The sequence below is a fragment of the Sus scrofa genome, chromosome 4 (assembly GCF_000003025.6).
Source record: "Sus scrofa isolate TJ Tabasco breed Duroc chromosome 4, Sscrofa11.1, whole genome shotgun sequence".
NCBI classification, from domain to species: Eukaryota; Metazoa; Chordata; class Mammalia; order Artiodactyla; family Suidae; genus Sus; species Sus scrofa.
This window is the reverse complement of record NC_010446.5, coordinates 111038006-111061465: the sequence shown is the minus strand read 5'-3', so window position 1 is coordinate 111061465 and position 23460 is coordinate 111038006. Positions and strand designations below refer to the sequence as shown.

The window sequence follows — 23460 nt, the reverse complement described above, 5'->3', positions numbered from 1 at the left end:
CCTACGGAACCAAACTGAATTCTTATATTACTCCTATGAATTTATTTGACTAGAAATACTACATTTTCCATTAATCCATATATGAGAAAGGTCACTATCAAATGAATAGCCTGGGTAGGGAGGACAAAAAGGGAGAAAGACTAACAGCTTAAATGGCCAACAGCACATTAATAATAATTACTAAGGGTTGCTTTAAAGCAGAATCAGCAAAGCCGCAATTAACTTATTGCTATTCTCCAGTGTATTTAATTTTCTAATTTGTTGTCATTTAAAAAATAGGTTTCATATAAAAATCTAACTTTCTAGCTGGAAACACTAGGCCAGCATATTTCTTTGTGAAAGGTATAAATATTCCTAGATGTTTATCACAAAAATAGTCAACTTTACTCCTTTATGTTACCAGTCTGGCCTCACAAGAACTTGAAATAATAATTTTGTTTATGAGGTTAAGCTTTGAATTAGAGAAAATAAGATACAGTGAAGGTGTATACTAGTTAGGGAAGGATATCTGGTTTCAACACGAAAAACAAATGCACTGGTGAGAAACCCAAAATAATATCTTAACTGGTTAATCACAGGGTTCGGAGAGCAGTGGCACAGCCCTAACTTATGTGCCCTGGTCACCACTGGACCATTAATACGAATACTCTCAAATGTGATTTCTCAGGCAATGCCTCCACTTCACTCAGTGAAAGCTCTACTATCTTGAGATAACTAGCAGTATTATTACTAATACTAGTTATTAATAAGGACTACTTCTAAAAATGGTTTTTTAAATTGAGCATTTCTTGACAAGAGTTGCAAGTAAATATAAAAACAATGAAACCTTTTTCCCCAAAGTATTACCTCTTCCCCTCTTGATCTTGATAGACTCCCTGAAGAATCTCCAAGAGTTGGCTTAATGACTGAATGTTCAGATGATGAGCTGTTAGAACAGAAATTCAAGCAGAGTTTACTCTGAATATCAAAACAGAAACTAAATTGGAGTTCCTGTCGTGGTTCAGCAGTTAACGAACACGACTAGCATCCATGAGGATGCGGGTTCAATCCCTGGCCTCGCTCAGCAGGTTAAGGCTCTGGTGTTGCTGTGAGCTGTGTTATAGTTCAAAGACATGGCTCAGGTCTGGCATTGCTGTGGCTCTGGCGCAGGCCGGCAGCTACAGCTTGGATTGGACCCCTACCAGGGAACCTCCATATGCCTAGGGTGTAGCCCTAAAAAGACCAAAAAAAGACAAAAACAAAACAAAAACAGAAACTTAATTAATTTATCCCTTCAATCACTAATATTGCAGGGGGACAAATGAACCTCACTGATCCCAGTCTAAGTGACTTTATGGAACCATTTGTTAAGAGGCTCTAGACTTTATCACACAAAGCATAGCTGGTTGTAAGGAAGCAATGAGAGGCCTTTCGGGAAAAGAGATTAAGTCAAAGATCACAAATTTTATAGTGAGATGTAGAGTACCTTTCCTCTGCTGAGTTCCAGAATCCTGGTCGCTGGCTTAAATTCCACCCCAGGCAAGAACCTGGACTGTTCTTCAGAAAAATAATCTGGCCCAAGAGAAAAGACTAACAGAAACTTGACAGTTGAGGGTCCCACAATAAAACCATGTTTTTACTTAATGCTTTTGTGAGGCCAACAGGTAAACAGATGCATCCATAAATGCATCCCATCCTTCAATTGGTATTTTTTTAATGCTTCACTTTTACAAATAGCCCAATGCTTGAAGAAAGCTTCCTAAATAAAAACCAGAGCCTAAAACAAACAAGAAAAGGAAGGTGGAAGAAGGGAGGCAATTCAGGAAACAAAAGCTACAAAAACAAAATTAAAATCTTTAGAAATATAAGAGAAAATAATGAATCTAGGAAACAAGAAAAATATCTATTAAAAATTGTTTCCAAGGTAGTTCTGCTGTGGTGCACTGGGTTAGGAATCCGACTGCAGCAGCTCTGGTCGCTGTGGTTCAATCCACAGCCCAACGCAAAGGGTTAAAAAGATCTGGCGTTGCCACAGCTGCAGCGTAGGTCACAGCTGCAGCTCAAATTCAATCCCATATGGCCCAGGAACTTCCATATGCTGCAGGTGCAGCCATTAAAAAAAAAAAAAAAAAATGGAATTCCCAGGTGGCTCAGCAGGTTAAGGATCTGGCATTGTCACTGCTGTGGCTCAGGTCACCTCTATGGCTCTGATTCATTCCCCAGCCCGGAACTTCCACATGCCATGGGTGTGGCCAAAGGAATTTTTTTTTTTAAATAGATATTCAGAGAATAAGAAAGAGCTAAAAGAGTAAAAATGATAGCAGAAAAAAATAATCAATAATAAACAGAGATGAAGAAACTGCTACATAAATATGTTTTCAATATTCCAGAACTTGAGAGTTCCCATTATGGCTCAGTGGGTTAAGAACAAAACCAGATAGTATCTATGGGGATTGGGGTTCAATCCCTGGCCTTGCTCAGTGGGTTAAGGATCTACCATTGCCACAAGCTGCAGCATAGGTCGCAGATGCGGCTCAAATCTGGTGTTGCTGCGGTGTGGGCTGGTGGCCATGGCTCGTGACTCGACCCCTAGCCTAGGAACTTCCATATGCCAAGGGTGTGGCCTTAAAAAAAAAAAAATTCCAGAATTTAAGTCTCCATCTTAAAAGAGCCCACAAATTATCCAGCAAAATGAAGGAAAATAAGAGTTCCCTGGTGGCCCAGCAGGTTAAGGATGGGCATTTTCACTGCTAGGGCTCAGGTGTCATAGCTGTGGCACAGGTTTGATCCCTGGCCCCAGAACTTCTGCATGCCATGGGCAAGGCAAAGGAAGGAAGGAAGGGAAGGAAGGAGGGAGGGAGGGAGGGAGGGAGGGAGGAAAGAAGGAGAGAAGGGGGAAAATAGATCTCCTCTGATGAATAGCATCATGGAGTTTTAGAACATCAAGGAAGACAAAGTTCTAAAAAATTCCAGAGTGGAAAAAGCTGCAGTCCTCACACAAAAGGATCAGGTCACAAGAGCATCAGACTTCTCAATAAAAACACTGAAATGTGCAGGAATGTCTTTGAAACTCTGAGGAATAATTGCCATCCTTGAATTCTATACTCAGCTATACTAACAAGTCAAATGTGGAATATTTATTTAGACAGGCAAGGTCTCAGAAACTTCACCCCTGAGGTACCCCTTTTTAAGGAAACTACATGAGATCCTGAAATCAAGGGATTTAATCCAGGGAAGAGGCATAGGAAATTCCCAGGAGAATGGTGAAGGGAAGTCCCAGGACTCTCCAGGCCTGAATAAACTGGTCCAGAAGCAATGAATATAAAATGAAACAGGACACTCCTCATCCCCAACCCTTAAACCCCAACTGGAAATTGCTACACTCAGCTCCTAAGAGTTCTTAATTTATAGCTGACTTTTAAACAACAAGTTTCTCTTGTGGTTTCAATTTAGAAGGAATCATTCAGTAAAAGATGCATGGTGGTTTAGGCAAACGAGCAGCCTAGCATTACTCTCGGCCTCTTCCTTAAGCAGGGTGCACGGCCTGGCAGTGGGGCCAGGTGTGACCAGGTCAGTCCCGTGAGGACGTAGTCACACCCTCCCACATTTCATTGCTCATGTTTAGGAACAGTGCAGATTCCACACTCGAATTCCGATACTGCGAAGTGCCTGATGTCACTGATGTACTACTTACAGACACAAGACCAATCTCTGCTATTATTGTATAAAGCCATAAATGTACATAAATTATGTTTAAATGGGGGGAAAAATAAAATGAATCAGGAGGAATAATGAACCAGGGGTGAAAAATGAGAGAGAAAATACTTGATTTATTTATTTATTTATTTTGTCTTTTCCAGGGCCGCACCCGAGGCATATGGAGGTTCCCAGGCTAGGGGTCTGATCGGAGCTGTAGCTGCTGGTCTACACCACAACCACAGCAAGGCCAGATCCGAACCACGTCTGCAACCTACACCACAGCTCACGGCAATGCCAGATCCTTAACCCACTGAACAAGGCCAGGGATCGAACCCGCAACCTCATGGTTCCTAGTCGGATTCGCTAACCACTGAGCCACAATGGGAACTCCCAAAACTTGATTTTTTTTTAACTGTAATGAGGAGTTTAGTGATCTTACAGTCTGTCACTGCATCTGCAGATAGTTTAGTGATAGGTAGCAAGAAAACTAAGCATCTGCACACATACACACCCACACCAAAAATAAGGCAATTATTCTCACCATGAAAAACAAAAAGTTTTGAAAAAATAAAAATCTTACCAAAAATATTAAAAATGTGAAAAAAATGGAGTTCCCGTCATGGCTCAGTGGTTAACGAATCCAACTAGGAACCATGAGGTTGCGGGTTCATCCCTGCTCTTGCTCAGTGAGTTGAGGATCCAGCATTGCCATGAGCTATGGTGTAGGTCACAGATGTAGCTTGGATCCCACGTTGCTGTGGCTGTGGCTCTGATTCGACCCCTAGCCTGGGAACCTCCATATGCCACGGGTGTAGCCCTGGAAAAGACAAAAAAATAAAAATAAAAAAAAGAAGATAAAATGATGTTTTAATATTATAATAGATGAAGAAAATGCTCAAGTATTCCCATTGCATAAATTAACAATTGTTTACTAATGAGAGCATGATGAAATTTTCTCTGACTAGCGAAAACATAAATATGCAAGTAGGCTCAATTGCTATAACTGCTAGAGTTGCCAAGACTGTCTTGCTGTGTTCATTCCGCCATGTCCTAAGACATCTTCTTGTGCCCAAAGGTCTGTGAATTAAAAGATTATTTGTTGAAAAATACCAATGACAAGGAAAAAAAAAAACTGGGGAGAGGATAAACCCTAAAACTACATGATCTCTGAGTAAAATGGCTCATAAAAACACCAGAATTGTCTCGATGGTGGTAGGAAAGCAAAAAGGAAAATAGGAGAATAAAGACTATTAAGAGATTCAGAAGTTAGTAGAAGTGAATATAGATAAATGAGGGCACACTGGGAAAAAAAATCTATGTAATGAACTGTAAAAACTTCCATTTGTAAGGCTCCAAAGAGAAGTTCAGCTTTCTATGTTTCTTTTGATTAGTATAAAGTTAACACTTCCAGGTTTTACACGTAAAGCACTTACATTTGGTTTCCACAAGGTGATTCCTCAAGAAAAGGTATGTGATTTGTTGATCCAGGATTTCGAGGCGTGCTTGTGTGAATATTTGAAGGATCATGTGTTACTCTCTGACCAGAATCTTGGGGTGGTGTAGAGAAACTAGTTATAGAAGAATTATTAGATCCATCGCCTTTGTTCCCATTACATTGCTGGCTGAGTGCTGGTACCTCATTACCCAGACTATCCATTCCAATATTTAATTCACCAAGCTTCTGAATGGACCTACAACATAAAACAACGCAATTATATTAAAATAAAAATGTAATCATTTTCCTAACATATAAAATATGCTAAATACATGCACATATAATATATGACAAGTTTAGTACCAAAAATTACCATCATCAGCTTAAGACATAACCAAGAAACTGAAAGAAGATCAAAATCTTCCTACAGTAAAACCACTGTAAAGGAGATAAACATAATGGGTATCACTGACTTTTTAAAAGCACCTTTTTTGGGGGGGGGGTCTTCTTTTGGTCTTTTTGCCTTTTCTAGGGCCACTCCCACAGCATATGGAGGTTCTAAGGCTAGGGGTCGAATCGGAGCTGTAGCCGCTGGCCTACACCACAGCCACAGCAACATGGGATCTGAGCCATGTCTGCAATCTACACCACAGCTCACGGCAACACCGGATCCTTAACCCACTGAGCAAGGGCAGGGATGAACCCGCAACCTCATGGTTCTTAGTCGGATTCGTTAACCACTGAGCCAGACGGAAACTCCTAAAAGCACCTTTTACCATAAAAACAGAAAAAAAAAAATCTGTTTCTTCTCTAGTATAACTTTGGTTCAATTTTCAACTTGAAATAATTTCCCAAAATAATCAATAAAAATAACCACTACCAAGTTTCTCACCAACAAAACAAGCATTTTTATTTCATCTGTCTAGTAATATCTTATCAATTAGGAAATGGACGACTAAAGCAGTCCATGTTAGAACAAAGGCAAGTGGCAACCCTATTATTCACACATTCATTCATTCATTTATTCATTCTATAAAGACTATTTGTCAGGCTCTAATCTAGGCGCTAGGGAGCTAAAACAGGGAGCAAAACAAGTCAGCCTCAGGGCCTTTCCCTCACTGCCAGTCTCCCTATATCACGGTAGCCTTATGCCCTATGGGAGACTCAGGGCTCCAAAGGGCACAGAGGAAGTTGTCAGACTCTCTTAAGATTTAGACTAGAACTGGCCTCGGTATCCCTTTCTCCAACCTAGACTTAATATGACAGAGGACTACACAACAGATGTGATTACTAAGAGGTGTTCGTGACTCACTGTATTTTCTAACTTTCCTGCATTAAACATTAGTGTTTGTTGTTTAGAAAAATGCAATGAAAACTACAATGAGGTGTCATCTCAAACTGATCAGAACAGCCATCATCAAAAAGTCTACAAAAAATGCTGGAGAGGGTGTGGAGAAAAGGGAACCCCCTGCACTGTTGGTGGGAATGTAAATTAGTACAACCATTATGGAGAACAGTATGGAGATTTCTTAAAAAACTAAAACTAGAACTACCGTAGGATCCAGCAATCCCACTCCTGGGCATATATCCAGACAAAACTATAATTCAAAAAGATACATGCAGGGAGTTCCCGTCGTGGCGCAGTGGTTAACGAATCCGACTAGGAACCATGAGGTTGCGGGTTCGATCCCCGCTCTTGCTCAGTGGGTTAATGATCCGGCGTTGCCGTGAGCTGTGGTGTAGGTTGCAGACGCGGCTCGGATCCCACATTGCTGTGGCTCTGGCGTAGGCCGGTGGCTACAGCTCCGATTAGACCCCTAGCCTGGGAGAGCTGCGAGAAATGGCAAAAAGACATACGCCGCGAGAGCTGCCCAAGAAATGGCAAAAAGACAAAAAAAAAAGATACACGCACACCGCAATGTTCACTGCAGTACTATTTACAATAGCCAAAACATGGAAGCAACCTAAAAGTCCATCAACAGAGGAAAGGATAAATAAAATGTGGTACATTGGAGTTCTCTTCGTGGCTCAGTGGTTAACGAATCTGACTAGGAACCATGAGGTTGCCAGTTCGATCCCTGGTACCGCTCAGTGGATTAAGGATCTGGCATTGCCATGAGCTGTGGTGTAGGTCGCAGGCATGGCTCGGATCCCATGTTGCTGTGGCTCTGGCGTAGGCCGGTGGCTACAGCTCCAATTTGACCCCCTAGCCTGGGAACCTCCATATGCTGCAGGTGGGGCTCTAGAAAAGGCAGAAAGACAAAAAAAAAAAAAAATGTGGTACATATATACAATGGAATTATATTACTCAGCCATAAAAAAGAACGAAATAATACTATTTGCAAAAACACAGATGCAACTAGAGGTTATCATAATAAGCGAACTAAGTCAGAAAAAGAAAGACAAATATTGTATGATATAAATATGGAATCAAATTTTTTAAATGATACAAACAAACTTCTTTATAAAACAGAAACAGGAGTTCCCATCGTGGCGCAGTGGTTAACGAATCCCAACTAGGAACCATGAGGTTGCGGGTTCGGTCCCTGCTCTTGCTCAGTGGGTTAACATCGGGCGTTGCCATGACAAGTGGTGTAGGTTGCAGACGAGGCTCGGATCCTGCGTTGCTGTGGCTCTGGCGTAGGCCGGGGGCTACAGCTCTGATTCGACCCCTAGCCTGGGAACCTCCATATGCCGCGGGAGCGGCCCAAAGAAATAGCAAAAAGAAAAAAAAAAAACCAAAAAACACAGAAACAGACTCACAGATTTCAAAAACAAACTTATGGTTACCAAAGAGGAAATGTTAGAGGAGGGAGGAGGGATAAATTAGGAGTTTGGGATTAACATATACACACTACTATATAAAATAGATAACCAACCAGGACCTACTTATAGCACGGGGAACATTACTCAATATTCTGAAATAAGCTATATGGGAAAATAATCTGAAAAAGAATGGATTTATGTATAACTGAATCACTTTGCTGTACACCTGAAACTAACACTGTGGTGTAAATTAACTATACTCCAATAAAATATTTTTTACAAATTGGTGTTCCTGTATGTGTGTAGGCACATGTGTGTTCAGGGCTTTAAAAAGACTAACAGAGCAGTTCAATATTAAAAGAACTGCCATCCATTACTAAATATCAGTTAAAAATTTTAACTAGGCAGCATTTCTAAGTTTCTGTGAAACTAATACAGTGAAATGCTTCCCATTTAAAAAAAAAAAAAAAAACAGCCTGAGGTCAAATAAATTTGGGAAATGCTAATATCATTTTGACTCCAGAAGTGGGAAGCATAGGGAAGGGGCGGAATATGCCTATAATAAGTGCCAATTATTAATAACAAACAAAATATCAAGAGGTATAAAGTAGTGATACAGTACCGTTAATAATCCTATCATGCTTTAGTTGATTTTTTTCAATAAGATCTGCTATATAACAGGACTCTTTATTTCTCCTCCTCTTTCTTTGCCTTATTCTAAGAAGTAAAATTTAAATCTGGAAACTAAGCTCTACTGCTAGAATGATTTGGAAGACTAAAACATTAAGGGGGGGAGTATGTTTTAATTTATAGATTCTATCTATTCAATTCATCCTTCATATCAGTCAGGTACTTTAATGTCCTGGTACAGGCTCAGACACATAAAACTGAGGATCTAGAAAAAAAGGATTGAATAAAAGTATTATATTAAAGAATTAGAAAACACAATAGATGAGAAAAACATAATTCATAAAACTAATTTACAAAGGCCTAGGATAACATTCATTCATATTTATAGTAGACCTGGTTGTCTTATGGATAAACAACTATTTACATTTATAACAAACCCTGTTATGCTATGGATTTTTGTAACATACTTACCTTTAATGTAATTTTAAATTCTAATCTCTAAAGAAATTGAGATCAGGAGTTCCTGTAGTGTCTCAGTGGTTAACAAACCCAACTAGCATCCATGAAGATGCAGGTTCGATCACTACCCTTGCTCAGTGGGTTAACGATCCAGCTTGCCGTGAGCTATGGTGTAGGTCGCAGACACAGCTCGGATCCCGCGTTGCCGTGGCTGTGGTGTAGGCCAGCAGCTGTAGCTCTGATTAGACCCCTAGCCTGGGAGCCTCCATATGCCACGGGTGCAGCCCTAAAAAAGGACAAAAAAGACAAAAAATTAAAAAAAATAAAATGATCAGAAAGTCAAATCGCAACCATGACTTTCATTATGACTCAGTCATAAATATATGTATTCTTTTTTTTTAAGTATTATTGTCTATTATGGTCTATCCCCAGGAGACTGGATATAGTTCCCTGTGCTGTACAGTAGGACATCCTGCTATACAGAACATGACTTCCAAGAACCAGAAGTAGCAATTCATCAAATTGGGACAATTATGATAAGCCACCAACTTGATCAGAGGTGGTAAGAAAAAGACCCTCAAATTGAATGTTCAGAGGATTACCTGGACTCTAGATGACAATATAAACATTCCCTGTGTGAAGGTTTGAAGACAGCATCAGTTTCAGGCTCACTGACTTGCACAACCCACAGTGTCAAGCAAATTACTTCCAATATTACTGCTCCAAGTAAAGACAGTCACCACTGCACTGCCTGATTAGAATCAGGATGAAAGCCAACATTTACAGCATATCTCCCACATGGCAGAAATTATTCTGAGTAACTGTTTATATATATCAACTCAATCTTCCAACAACCCTTGCTCATTTAAATACACCTATTCCAGTTTGTTGATTTCTAAAAAATAAAAACACTTTACCATGTATTTACTTCCTATAATTAAAAATCAGTTCATACTGTCTTGTCAGAGATTATAAGAAAGAATCATTTTAATATACTAAATTCAACAGAATCTGAAAGTTTAGGCTTTCAAAATAACAATAAAAATAACAGCTGACACTCAGTAGAGTGCTCACTACAGGCCAGGTGCTATTCTAAGCACGTCACAGAGATGAGCTCATTCAATCCTCATGCAATCCTGTGAAGCAGACAGGAAACAAGCAAATGGAAGGTAAGGAACTTCCCCTGGGTCCTCAGCCACCCAGGGACAGGGCTGGATCCAGAAGCAGCCTGCTTCCAGCCGGCTGTGCTGAAACTCCCACACACTCTGCTCCCATGGCTTAGATGTGAAAGGCCATTTGAAGGGAAGAACAAAACTAGATGAGCCCTGAGAACACTGTAAGTAGGAGTTGTCACTTCACACTACTTGAAACACTTAAAAAGCCTGAAAATTTCAAATGATACATGGAAAGTAGCAGTTACTGCATGCTCGTAATAGCTTTTAAATAATTCCTTATATGTGAAAAAGTGACTGAAAGACTGACCGATTAAGGAATTGTTCAGTAAGGTTTTGCTGCTGATCAGGACCATCCTCCTGATTCACACCTCCTTCAAGCAGCATCTGTTGGTATATCTGTCGCTGTTGCTCCTTCTGTTCTAGATGCTGCTGGTAGCGTAATCTCTGCCTATAATACTCTTGAAATTGTTCTGTTGAATCTCGAAGCTTAAAAAAATTAGAAAAATAATATATTTGAGCAGACTATGATCGAATATGTCACCACTCAACAGCAACTTCCACAAGTGCTGAATAAAACATACAGACAGCAATAATTAACAATCAGAAAATATGTAATACATTGGCTCTGAAAAATAACATTGTATCCTGAATCTTAACAGCTGACTGTTAAGTCAGTAGATCAGCTGACTTGCTCTATTCCACAGCAAGAGACTGGCCAGAATGGATGGTCATCCTGGATCCCTAACACCAAATAAATACAAATCACTTGGGGGGCTGCAGACTAAGGATCTGACTTAGTCACTCCTATGGCTCAGATTGCTGCTGCGGCTCGGGTTCAGTCCCTGGCCCAGGAACATGCTGTGGGCACAGCCAAAAAACAAACAAACAAATAAACAAAAATTATAGTGGTCACATGGGAGACATGGATAGAGAATACAAATGCAGATCAAGCCTAACACAAACCTGTCTATTTTTTGGAAAAAAAATACTTACTGAGCATTAATATTTAATACGCACAATATTAACCTTGTCCAACACACTTAAGAACGTGGAGTTCCCATTGTGACTCAGCAGTAATGAATCCAACTAGTATCCATGAGGATGCAGATTCAATCCCTGGCCTTGATCAGAGGATTAAGGATCCAGCGTTGCCATGAGCTGTGGTGTAGGTTCGCAGATGTGGCTTGGATCCCCAGTTACTGTGGCTGTGGTGCGGGCCAGCAGCTGTAGCTCCAATACAACCCTTAGCCTGGGAACTTCCGTATGCCATGGGTGCGGCCCTAAAAAGAAAAAAAAAGAATGTGGAGTTCCCGTCGTGGCTCAGTGGTTAGCGAATCCGACTAGGAACCATGAGGTTGCGGGTTTGATCCCTGGCCATGCTCAGTGCTGGTTAAGGATCCGGCATTGGCCGTGAGCTGTAGTGTAAGTTGCAGATGTAGCTCGGATCCCGTGTTGCTGTGGCTCTGGCATAGGCTGGCAGCTACAGCTCCGATTCGACCCCTAGCCTGGGACCCTCCATATGCTGCAGAAGCGGCCCAAGAAATGGTAAAAAGACAAAAAAAAAAAAAAAAAAAAAAAAAAAAAAAGAATGTAAGTGATTTAATAGGTTATTCTGGAGGGAAATGTATGTAAAATTTCCCTCAAAAGCAATACTTTAATTCAGTTTTTAAACGGTCTTTCACAAGAAGGTGTTAAACCTAGCAGTCCCAAAATTCCTACTTCACTCTTCTAAAATAACTGCATAGCACTCAACTTATACAACTTAGATATTTTAGTGAATTCCAACATTGGCCAAGAAAGACTCTTTCTTCCAAGCTGGAGTCTAATCACATTATATGGGTATGTGAGAACAAATCAGTCATCTTTAAAATTGGCCAGCAATGACAATGAGCTTAACCAAGAGTCTTGTATCACTAACTAAAGCTGAAACTGTCTCCATTTTCCAGAAAGTAGTAACAATCCTCCTCTATTTCTTATAGCAACAACTTATAGCAATAACTGAGATAAAATTATCTGCATGTCCTTTTTTAAAAAAAATCTTCATTGTGATAAAATAAATATAAAAATTGTCATTTTAGGGAGTTCCCGTCATGGCGCAGTGGTTAACGAATCCAACTAGGAACCATGAGGTTATGGTTTCGATCCCTGGCCTCGCTCAGTGGGTTAAGGATCCAGTGTTGCTGTGAGCTGTGGTGTAGGTTGCAGACACGGCTCAGATCTGGTGTTGCTGTAGCTGTGGCGTAGGCCGGCAGCTACAGCTCTGATTAGACACCTAGCCTGGAACCTCCATATGCCATGAGAGAGGCCCAAGAAATGGCAAAAAGACAAAAATTAAAAAAAAAAAAATTTGTCATTTTAACTGTTTTTTTTTTTTTTTTTGTCTTTTGTCTTTTCAGGGCCGCACCTGCAGCATATGGAGGTTCCCAGGCCAGGGATCTAATTGGAGCTGTTGCTGCCGGCCTACGCCAGAGCCACAGCAATGCCAGATCTGAGCTGTGTCTGCAACATACACCACAGCTCATGGCAACACCAGATCCTTACCCACTGAGCAAGGCCAGGGATCAAACCCGCAACCTCATAGTTCCTAGTTGGATTCATTTCCGCTGTGCCACGACAGAACTCCATTTTAAACCATTTTTAATTGTACAATTCAGTAGCATTACGTTCATGTTGTGCAACTATCACTATTTTCTATTTCCTAAAATTTTCATCACCCCAAACAGCAATTCTATTAACCATAAAGCAGTAACTCCCCATTTCCCTCTTCCTCAAGCCCCTGCTAACCTTTATTCTACTTTCTGTCTCTATGAATTCACCTATCCTAGATACTTCATATAAATGGAATCATACAATAGTTATTCTTTTATGCTGGCTTATTTCACTTAACACTATGTTTTTTTCAACATTCTTCCATGTTATAACATATGTCAGACTTCATTCCTTTTTATGGCTGAGTAATATTCCATTGTATGAATATATCACTTCTGTTTATCCATTAACCAGTGGATAGACATGGCTTATTTCTACCTTGGCTACTGTGAATAATGCTGCAATGAACATGAATGTACAGGTATCTGTTTGAGTCCTTGCTTTCAATGCCTTTGGGTATATACCTAGAAATGAAATTACTAGGTCATACAGTAATTCCATGTTTTGCTTTTTGCACCATTTTCCATCCCAACTAGCAATGCACGAAGGCTTAAAGTTCTCTATTTCCTCACCAACACATGTTATTTTCCACTGCTTTGATTTTAGCCATTCTAGTAGTTGTGAAGTTATACTTCATAGTGGTTTTGATTTGCATTTCCCAAATGACAAGTGATGTTAAGCATCTTTTTCCTGAACTTATTTGTAGACATTTGGCCAATCTGGAGAAATGGCTACTCAAGTCCTTTTTTTTTTGCTTTTTAGGACCACACTTGTGGCATATGAAGTTCCCAGGCTAAGGGTCAAATCAGAGCTACAGCTGCTGGCCTACACCATAGCCACAGCAACTTGAAATCTGAGCCGCCTCTGCTACCTACACCACAGCTCACAGCAACGTTGGATCCCCAACACACTGAGCGAAGCCAGGGATCAAACCCACATTCCCATGGATACCAGTTGGATTGGTTTCCGCTGCACCACAACAGGAACTCCCTCAAGTCCTTTTTCAAATTGGATTTTTTGTTGTTGTTGAGTTGTAGTAGTTCTTTACATTTCTAGATATTAAACCTTTACCAGATAAACAATGTACAAATATTTTTTTCCATTCTGTAGGCTGTCTTTTCACTTTTTTAAAAATGTCCTTTGATGCACAAAAGTTTTTAAGTCTAATTTATCAGTTTTTACATTTGTGGTTTAAGCTTTTGGTATCATACCTAAGAACACACTACAAAATCCAAGGTTGTGAAAATTTACCCCTATGGTTTCTTCTAACAGTTTTATGCTTTTAGGTGTGAGGTAGAGGTCCAACTTCATTCTTTTGCATGTGGAAATCCAGTTGATCTAGCATGACTCTTTTTTATTTATTTTTTTTTCTTTTTAGGGCTGTGCCTGCAAGCATAAGGAAGTTGCCAGGCTAGGAGTCCAAAGGGAGCTGTAGCTACGAGCCTACACCACAGACATAGCAACAAGGGATCCAAGCTGTGTCTTTGACCTCCACCATAGCTCACAGCAATGCCAGATCCTTAACCCAATGAATGAGGCAGGGATCAAACCCTGCATCCTCATGGAATACTAGTCGTGTTCTTAACCCACTGAGCCACAATGGGAACTCCTAGCATGATCCATTTAGTTTGTTTCCCCACTGAATGCACTCGACACCCTTGTCAAAAATCAACTGGCGGGAGTTACCTTCGTGGCTCAGCAGTTAAGGAACCTAACTAGGATCCACCAGGTTGCAGGTTCGATCCCTGGCATTGCTCAGTGGGTTAAGGATGTGGCGTTGCCGTGAGCTGCAGTGTAGGTCAAAGATGTGGCTCAGATCTGGCATTGCTGTGGCTGTGGTGCAGGCCAGCAGCTGTAGCTCAGATTTAACCCCTAGCCTAGGAACCTCCATATGCAGCAAGTGTGGCTCTAAAAAGCAAAAAAATAATAAAATCAAAATCAAAATCACTTGGCTACTGATAAACAGTATTACTTCTGGTCTCTCAAATTTATTCCATTGGTGTATACGCCTGTTCTTCTAAATGTACCACACAGTTTTGATTTCTGTAGGTTTTTTTTTTTTTTTTTTTTTTTCAGGGCCAGACTTGTGGCATATGGAAGTTCCCACGCTAGGGGTTGAATTGGAGCTGCAGCTGCCGCCTAGACCACAGCTCATGGCAACGCAGGATCCTTAACCCGCTGAGTGGGGCCAGGGATCAAGCCCACATCCTCATGGATACTAATCAGGCTCACAACCCACTGAGCCACAATGGGAACTCTCAGTTTTTGTAGTTTTGTAGCAAGTTTTGAAATTATGAAGTGTGAGTCCTACAACTTTCTTCTTCCTTTTTTCAAGATTGTTTTGGCTATTCAAAGAACCCTGCAATTCTATAAGAATTTGAGTATTGGTTTTTCCATTATTGCAAAAGAGGTTGTGAAATATTTATAGGAATTACATGAAATCTGTAAATCATATTGGGTAGTACTGACATCTTAACAGTATTAAATCTTCCTCTCCATGAACAAAGAATGTCTTTCCATTTATTTAGATCTTTAATTTCTTTCAGCAATGTTTTGTAGATTTCAATATATGTCTTTAACCTCCTTAATTTCTTCCCAGGTAATTTATCCTTTTATACACTATTTTAAGTGAAATTGCTTTCTTAATTTCTTTTTTTTTTTTTTTTTTTTTGTCTTTTTGCTATTTCTTGGGCCGTTCCCACGGCATATGGAGGTTCCCAGGCTAGGGGTCCAATTGGAGCTGTAGCCACCGGCCCAGGCCAGAGCCACAGCAACGCGGGATCCGAGCCGGGTCTGCGACCTACACCACAGCTCACGGCAACGCCAGATCCTTAACCCACAGAGCAAGGCCAGGGACCGAACCTGCAACCTCATGGTTCCTAGTCGGATTTGTTAACCACTGCGCCACAACGGGAACTCCTTAATTTCCTTTTCTAATTGTTCATTGCTGATGTACCCAAAAACAACTGAATTTTATGTGGTGACCTTGTACCATGCAACTTTGCTGAACTTTTTTATAAAGTCCTAGTAATTTTGTGAATTCTTCATGATTATATACATATCTTACTCATGCCATTTGCGAATAGAGATAGCTTTACTTCTTCCTTTCCAATTTATTTCATTTTCTGATCTAACTGCTCTGGCTAGAACTTCTAATAAATGCTGAATAGTAGTGGTGAAAGCAGGCACCCCTGTGTTTGTTCCTGATCTCATTAGGGAGAAAGTCATTCACCACTGAGTATGATGTTAGCTTGGGTTTTACATAAGCGATCTTCACCATGCTGAGGAAGTTCCCTTCTATTCTCAGTCTCCTGAGTTTTTATCATCAAAGGGTGTTTGATTTTGTCAAATGCCTTTTCCATATCAATTGATTTTTTTTTATGTTGAACTACCCTTGCATCCTAGAATCAATCCATTTGGTCAGGATGCACACAATCCTTTTACCATGCTGATGGATTTTGTGTGCTAGTATTTTGTTGATTTTTGCTTCTACGTTCATAAGAGATGTTAATTAGTCTGTAGCTTTCTGTAGTATCTTCATCTGGCTTTGGTATCAGGATAATGCTGACTTCACAGAATGAATTAGAAGTGTTTCCTCCTCTTCTTTTTTTTTTTTTTTTTTTTGTCTTTTTACCATTTCTTGGGCTGCTCCCACAGCATATGGAGTTTCCCAGGCTAGAGGTCTAATCGGAGCTGTAGCTGCCAGCCTATGCCAGAGCCACAGCAACGCAGGATCCGAGCCGCGTCTGTGACCTACACCACAGCTCACGGCAACGCCAGATCGTTAACCCACTGAGCAAGGGCAACCTCATGGTTCTTAGTCGGATTCGTTAACCACTGCGCCACGATGGGAACGCCTCTCTTCTATTTTGAAGATTTTTGAGGATTGTTGTTAACCCCTCCTAAATTTGTAGAATTCACTAGTGAAGCCATTGGATCCTAGATTCAGAAATCAGTAATATGTCAGTTGAGATTTTCTATTTTTTTTCTGAGTCAGTTTACTAACTGTGTGTTTCTAAGGAATTTCTCCATTTAAGTTACCTAATTTGTTGGTCTACAACCAGTCATAGTATTCTCTTATAATTCTTCTTATTATTGTAAGGTTAATAGCTTTATTTCTGATTTTAGTTATTTGTGTTCTCTTTTTCTTTGTCAGTCTAGTTAAGGGCTTGTCAGTTTTCAAAGAATCAACTTTTGGTTCTGTTCATTCTCTCTCTTGTTTTCTTTTTCTCTATTTTATTTATCTGTCCTCTAATCTTTATTATTTCCTTCGTTCTGCGAGCTTTGGGTCTAGCTTGCTCTTCTTTTTTCTAGCTCTTCAAGGCATAAAGATAAGTTATTGATTTGAGATATTTCTTTTTTTTTTTTTTTCTTTTTAGGGAAAGATACATACGCCTAACTCCTTATCCACTATTCAAGGCTTCCAGCAGCATTTTCCACTGTTCCCATACGCAGACTGCAAGCTTCAGTTGTGAAGACTGTTCTGTATTCTTCAGATGCACTCTTTTTTTTTTTTTTTTTTTTTTTTTTCCCTTTCACGGCTGCACTTGCAGCATATGGAAGTTCCTGGGCTAGGGATCAAATTGGAGTGCCAGCCTACACTACAGCCACAGCAATGTGGGATCCAAGCCACATCTGCCACCCACTCCACAGCTTGCAGCAACATAGGATTCTTAACCCACTAAGCAAGGCCAGGGATTGAACCTGCATCCTCAGGAATACTAGTTGGGTTCTTGACCCAATGAGCCACAATGGGCATTCCAGATATTTCTTCTTTTTAATGTAGGCATTGGCAGTTATAAACTTCTCCCTAAGCACTGATTTTGCTGCATTCTATAAGTGTGCTGTATATTCTGGAATGCTATACTCATTTTCATTAGTCTTTAATATTTTTTTTATTTCCCTCGTGATATCTTTCTTCACCCATTCATTAAGAGTATGTTGATTAATTTTTAAAAATCTGTCAATTTTGAAATTTTCCTTCTGTAATTAATTTCTAGCTTTATTCCATTGTGGTCAGAGAAGACACATGATTTCAAATTTATTGAGATTTGTTTTGTGACTTAACATATGGTATATCCTGAAGAACGTTGCATGTGCACTGCAGAAGAATGTGTATTCTATTGTTAAGACTGTCCAGAAGACGTCTCTTAGGTTTAATTGGTTTATAATGTTGTTCAAGTCCTCTAAACTGATCTTCTGTTTAGCTGTTCTAGCTATTATTGCAAGTACCAAAGTCTCCAACTCTTATTGCAGAACTATCTATTTCTCCTCCTCCAGCTCTGCCAATGTTTGCTTCATATATTCTGGGATTCCACTGTTTGGTGCATATCCATATGTACTTTTAAAAATAATTTTTCGGGAGTTCCCATTGTGGCTCAGTGGTAAGGAAACTGACTAGTATTCATGAGGACGAAAGTTCAATCCCTGGCCTCATTCAGTGGGTTGGGGATCCGGTGTTGCCATGAGCTGTGATGTAGGCCACAGATGCAGCTCAGATCCCCCACTACTGAGGTGCAAGTATGATTTCTTGCCTGGGAACTTCCATATGCCATGGGTGTGGCCAAAAAAAAAAAAAAAAGCTCCAAAATACATGATAACCAAAAATACTATAAATCATTAAAGGAGAGGGGAGAAAATGAGCTAATTAATAAGAAAATCTAGATATTCTCTCTCCTACTCTCAAACATCAGAAAATTCTATCCAAGCAAATAGTATTATTTCCAAAGAAAATAACTCTAAAAATGCTAGGTGTAGTAAATATTACCTCATTTTTTTCTTGCTTAACTGGTCCTGGATTCTGTGTTCCATTTGCAGGCTCTTTTTCTGAAACTGAACTCTGGCCCAGGATTTTACTGCTGATAGGCCGCTGTGTCTCAACAGGTGTATCACTTCAGGGCAAAAAAACAAAAACAAAAAGAAAGAGGTAGGAGTTAAGAAAAATATATTGTAGTTAGAGAATTTTCCATTCAAAACAATGACTGCTTAGTCTAAGTGTTTATCAAATGCACAAAAACAGATTTTTCATTTTACTTTCTTAAGTATACTGTGTAAGGGATTTTTTTAAAAAAACTAGAATGTGCTTATAATGAAAGAACACTGGATTATTAAGCAAAGGGAGTAGCACACCATTTACAATAGAATGTGTGGCCTTGAGAAAATCACTTATATTCTCTGTGACTCACCTTCATCTACAAATTAATAGGTTGGATGACCTAATGCCTAAATTCTCTTAAAGAACATTTAATCTGTTATTTTGCTGTCCAAATATCAATTTTCTTTCCTCCAATATATTTCAATAAGATTTTAAGAATCACTGAGATTTTATTAAAAAGTTTTCTTTTGGAGTTCCCTGGTGGCCTAGCAGTTAAGGATCTGGCATTGTCACTGCTGTGGTATGGGTTCAATCCCTGGCCTGGGAACTTCTCCATGCCATGGGCACAGCTCAAAAAAGGGGTAGGGGAGCTTTCTTTGATTTATTTATATTTAAAAGCTAAATATACATCTTTCAAATATTTTTAATGTATACTAATTAATAAACTTGACATCCTATGTCAGATTGTGCCTAACAGTCCTCTAAAACACTAGCAATTTCTACTTTTCATCATCATGCTGTTCAAAATGTTTAATAACTACTATTATCCAAAGATGATGAATACCACATTCACACAGATTACTTACTCGTAAAAGGCACCGTGGGTACAAGTACAAAAGTAAAAACGTTTTTATCTTCAAGAAATTTGACTATAAGATGACTTCACAATGGCCTCTCCAGGCAGAAGTATGTAAGACATACAGAGGAGTTCTGCTCGTGGCTCAGCAGAAACGAATGTGACCAGCATCCATGAAGACGCAGGTTTGATTCCTGGCCTCCATCAGTGGGTTAAGAATCTGGCATTGCCATGAGCTGTGGTGTAGGTCACAGTCGCAGCTTGGTCTCTGCATTGCTATATGGCTGTGGTGTAGGCCGGCGGCTGCAGCTCCTATTCGACCTCTAGCTTGGGAACCTCCATATGCTGCAGGTGTAGCCCAAAAAAATTAAAAAAAAAAGATGTACAGAAACAGAGGTCTAGACTTTAAGGAAGCAGAGCTAGATAGTCATCTTCACAAAGGCACTATTAATTAGGAGCCTAGTATTAGTTAAATACCCAAACACAGGCACACACTCATGCACCCTGAGAAGAAAGTGGAAAGAGGAAGTCGTTTTCAGCTACCAGACTGTGCGGTAAGCCTCTAATGATTGTAGGAAGCCCCATTTTACATACATAAAATATAATTTGTAAGAGTTATTGGTTGTATAGAAATAGAATAAAACAGTCTTTATAAAGTAACGTTTGATTTAGTTTGGCAATTATACAGTACTTTCATATGCATTACCTCATTTAACTTACACAGTAACCTGTAAAATAGGTTAAAACTCCCATTTCCCAGATGAGGAAACAATCAAAAAAGTCATTTTCCCAAAACTGCATAGTTAGCAAATGAATCTAGGACTTGAATCCAGGTCTTCAGACTCAAATGTCAATGCTGGCCCATGTCTGAGAATAGATTTCTTTCCTGCCATTTAATTTTAAGACTACTATATTGAATAGCCACAGCGCGCACATTTCAACTGTTTTTCTCCTTTTATTTTTCTCTGGCCACATCCACGGCATATGGAAGTACCTGGACCAGGGATCAAACCGTGCCACAAGCAGCAACCCAAGCTGCAGCAGTGACAATGTGGGATCCTTAGCCCGCTGCACCACCAGAGATTTCCATACCAAACATTTTTTAAATCTTCATAAATAAAGTTTTAGGGACTAACACTCAACTAAAAGGACTTGAGCATTTAGAAGGCATGCATACACATCAATTAGATTATCTTATACTTATGAAGCTTTCCCAATTTTTATCAAATACTTACCGTTCAGGGGATTCTTCATAAATACTGTGACATTCTGTATTCTCAAGCATGAGACTTCTACTGAGGTTTTGTACCCCTGGATAATGGAAGTTAGCAAAGGAGTGTGACATTGGAGAAGTTTTGTTCCCAAGGTCTGAGATTCTCTTATCATGACTGGTTAGTCCACAAGTGAGGCCATCTAAAGCAGGATTCAGAGAGCGGGTCATGTAGGCATCAGCTGATTGAGGCCTTCTCATCGGAGATGATGGATAGGGAGAAAGTTTGCTGATAAGAGGAGTCAAAAGATCAGCATACGCAGCTTTTGTGGGTTTCAGAAGTTTGTCAACATGAATATTAAGCATCTTCTGTTCAAAAGCACAAGAGAAGACCGAAGATGGGAGATTCTGAAGCCATGACAATAAACTCAGATCCAAATCATCACAACCATTACCACATAAGAGGTCAATGCCAAGGAGTACTTCACTTTCTGTAATTTCTTCTCCAGTTGCTTTACTTTGACAAAATTCTACACAGCATTCATAGAGTAGGCCCTTCATTACAAGCTGAAATAAACGATTGTTACTTGCTTTAAAACCAGCCTCACTTAGCTTCCTATCAGCAGGGATGAATTCTGCAACCATTACACAAGCCTCTTCAAAACAGTGAACTCGTGCAGTGCTGGGGTTCCAGTCCTTAAATTCAGCATGATTGGTCAGACGAGGCAAAGTCAAAAGCAAACAGAGCTTGCTGTAATCATCTTTAGAAGGACAGTACTCTTCTAGGGCATGTAAACACTGCACAGCCTCTTGCATGGTAAATTCCAGCTGAAGAAAAACATAAGGGATTGGTCTCCACTATATACAAAACTAGTAAGTAACAGGGGACTATTGTATAGCACAGGGAAATCTACTCAATACTCTGTAATGGCCTAAATGGGAAGAGAATCTGAAAAAGAATGGCTATATGTGTATGTATAACTGCTTCACTTCACTGTAGACTGAAACTATACAATATTGTAAATCGAATAAATTCCAATAAAAAATTTAACACTAACTAGAGATGAAAGAAAAATCTAAGTGATTGCTATTATAAAGACAAATGCTATGAGATAGGAAGACAAAGAGTATTTTATTCAAATACAAGATACTTGACAAACTGTTCAATTGCAAAAGGATAAACTGATGTCATAGAATACTCATATAACTGTGGGCTATTTAACAACTTTCAAGTCAGGAACCAAAAGGTTTTTTACCACTAAAATAAAAAGTTAAAAATTTGGTTATTAGGACATTAAACTTTTATCTATAAAAAAGTGTTTGAAACTTAAGACTATCATTTTCAAAAGTGTAATTTTTAAGAGTAAGAATAATTAAGTTTTCTAGAAATGAAAACTGAGCCATGCCAATATTCAATTCTTTATACAGATTGCTATCACTCCAACTTACTCAAAAAGCAGAAGAGCCATTGTCAAACCTACCTTAGGAAAAATGTGTGTGGGACAAGAAAGCAAACGAAGAAAGGGAACATCTAGAGGCAGGATCAAGATGGTGGAGGAGTAGGACGTGGAGCTTACCTTCTCCCACAAACAAATTCAAAACAAACAGGAGTTCCCATCGTGGCGCAGTGGTTAACGAATCCGACTAGGAACCATGCAGGTTCAATCCCTGCCTTGCTCAGTGGGTTAAGGATCTGGCGTTGCCGTGAGCAGTGGTGTAGGTTGCAGACGCGCCTTGGATCCCGCGTTGCTGTGGCTCTGGTGTAGGCCGGCGGCTACAGCTCTGATTAGACCCCTAGCCTGGGAACTTCCATATGCAGCTGGAGTGGCTCAAGAAAAGGCAAAAAAAAAAAAAAAAAAGACCAAAAAAAAATGTATAGGTAGCACGATTCATACAGGACATCTACTGAACGACAGTAGAAGACCTCAGACTTCCAAAAAAGGGCAAAAAAACCTCCACATAACTGGACAGAACAAAAGGAAAATAAAGAGAGAGAGAAGAAGAAAAAAAAAGAATCCATACCCTGGCTGAGGATACCCAACTGACAGCAAGATCACCAAGGATTGACAGGGAGCCTCAGATCATCAGAGAGAAGCACAGCAGCTAGTCTGAGGAGGGGCAAAGCAGAAAGAGAGCCACACAGACCATCTGTATCACAGCCCCTCGCTCAGTGGGTTAAGGTTCTGGCACTGAGATGAGCTATGGTGTAGGTCACAGATGCCACTCAGATCCCACGTTGCTGTGGCTGTGGTATAGGCCGGTATCTGCAGCTCCGATTCAACTCTTAGCCTGGGAATATCCATATGCCACGGGTGTGGCCCTAAAAAGACAAAAGACAAAAAAAAAAAAAGCCTATGGGTCAATGAGAAAATCAAAAGGAAAATTTAAAAAATTACTTGAGACAAATGACAATGAAAACACAACCGTTCAAAATCTATGGGATGCCACAAAATCAGTTCTTAGAGGGAAGTTCATGGAGATACAAGCTTGCCTCAAAAAAGAAGAAAAATCTCAAATCAGCAACCTAATCTACCACTTAAAAGCATCAGAAAAAGAACCAAAAAACCCCCATAGTCAGCAGAAGGAAGGAAATCCTAAAGATCAGAGAGAAAGTCAATAAAATAGAGATTCAAAAAACAACAGAAAAAAAATCAATAAAACCATAGAGCTAGTTCTTTGAAAGAGTAAACAAAACTGACAAACCTCTGGCCAGACCCATCAAGAGGACAGAAAGAACTCAAATAAATACAGTAAGAAATGAAAAAGAAATCTCAATGGATTACTGCA

General features: G+C 39.7%; 1 protein-coding gene across 5 annotated transcripts in view; it reads right to left on the bottom strand.

Moving 5' to 3' along the window:
• The window catches only part of WDR47 (WD repeat domain 47), a 70587-nt gene that overhangs the window by 15459 nt on the left and 31668 nt on the right, over positions 1–23460 (bottom strand). For all 5 annotated transcript variants that reach the window (XM_005663599.3, XM_005663602.3, XM_001926649.7 and 2 more), the window contains 5 exons: positions 20699–21501; positions 18560–18683; positions 10451–10629; positions 5112–5369; positions 847–925 (listed from right to left, as the gene is read on the bottom strand). In XM_005663599.3, the coding sequence (XP_005663656.1) occupies positions 847–925; positions 5112–5369; positions 10451–10629; positions 18560–18683; positions 20699–21501 (1443 nt within the window). The remainder of the gene's footprint in view (positions 1–846; positions 926–5111; positions 5370–10450; positions 10630–18559; positions 18684–20698; positions 21502–23460) is intronic.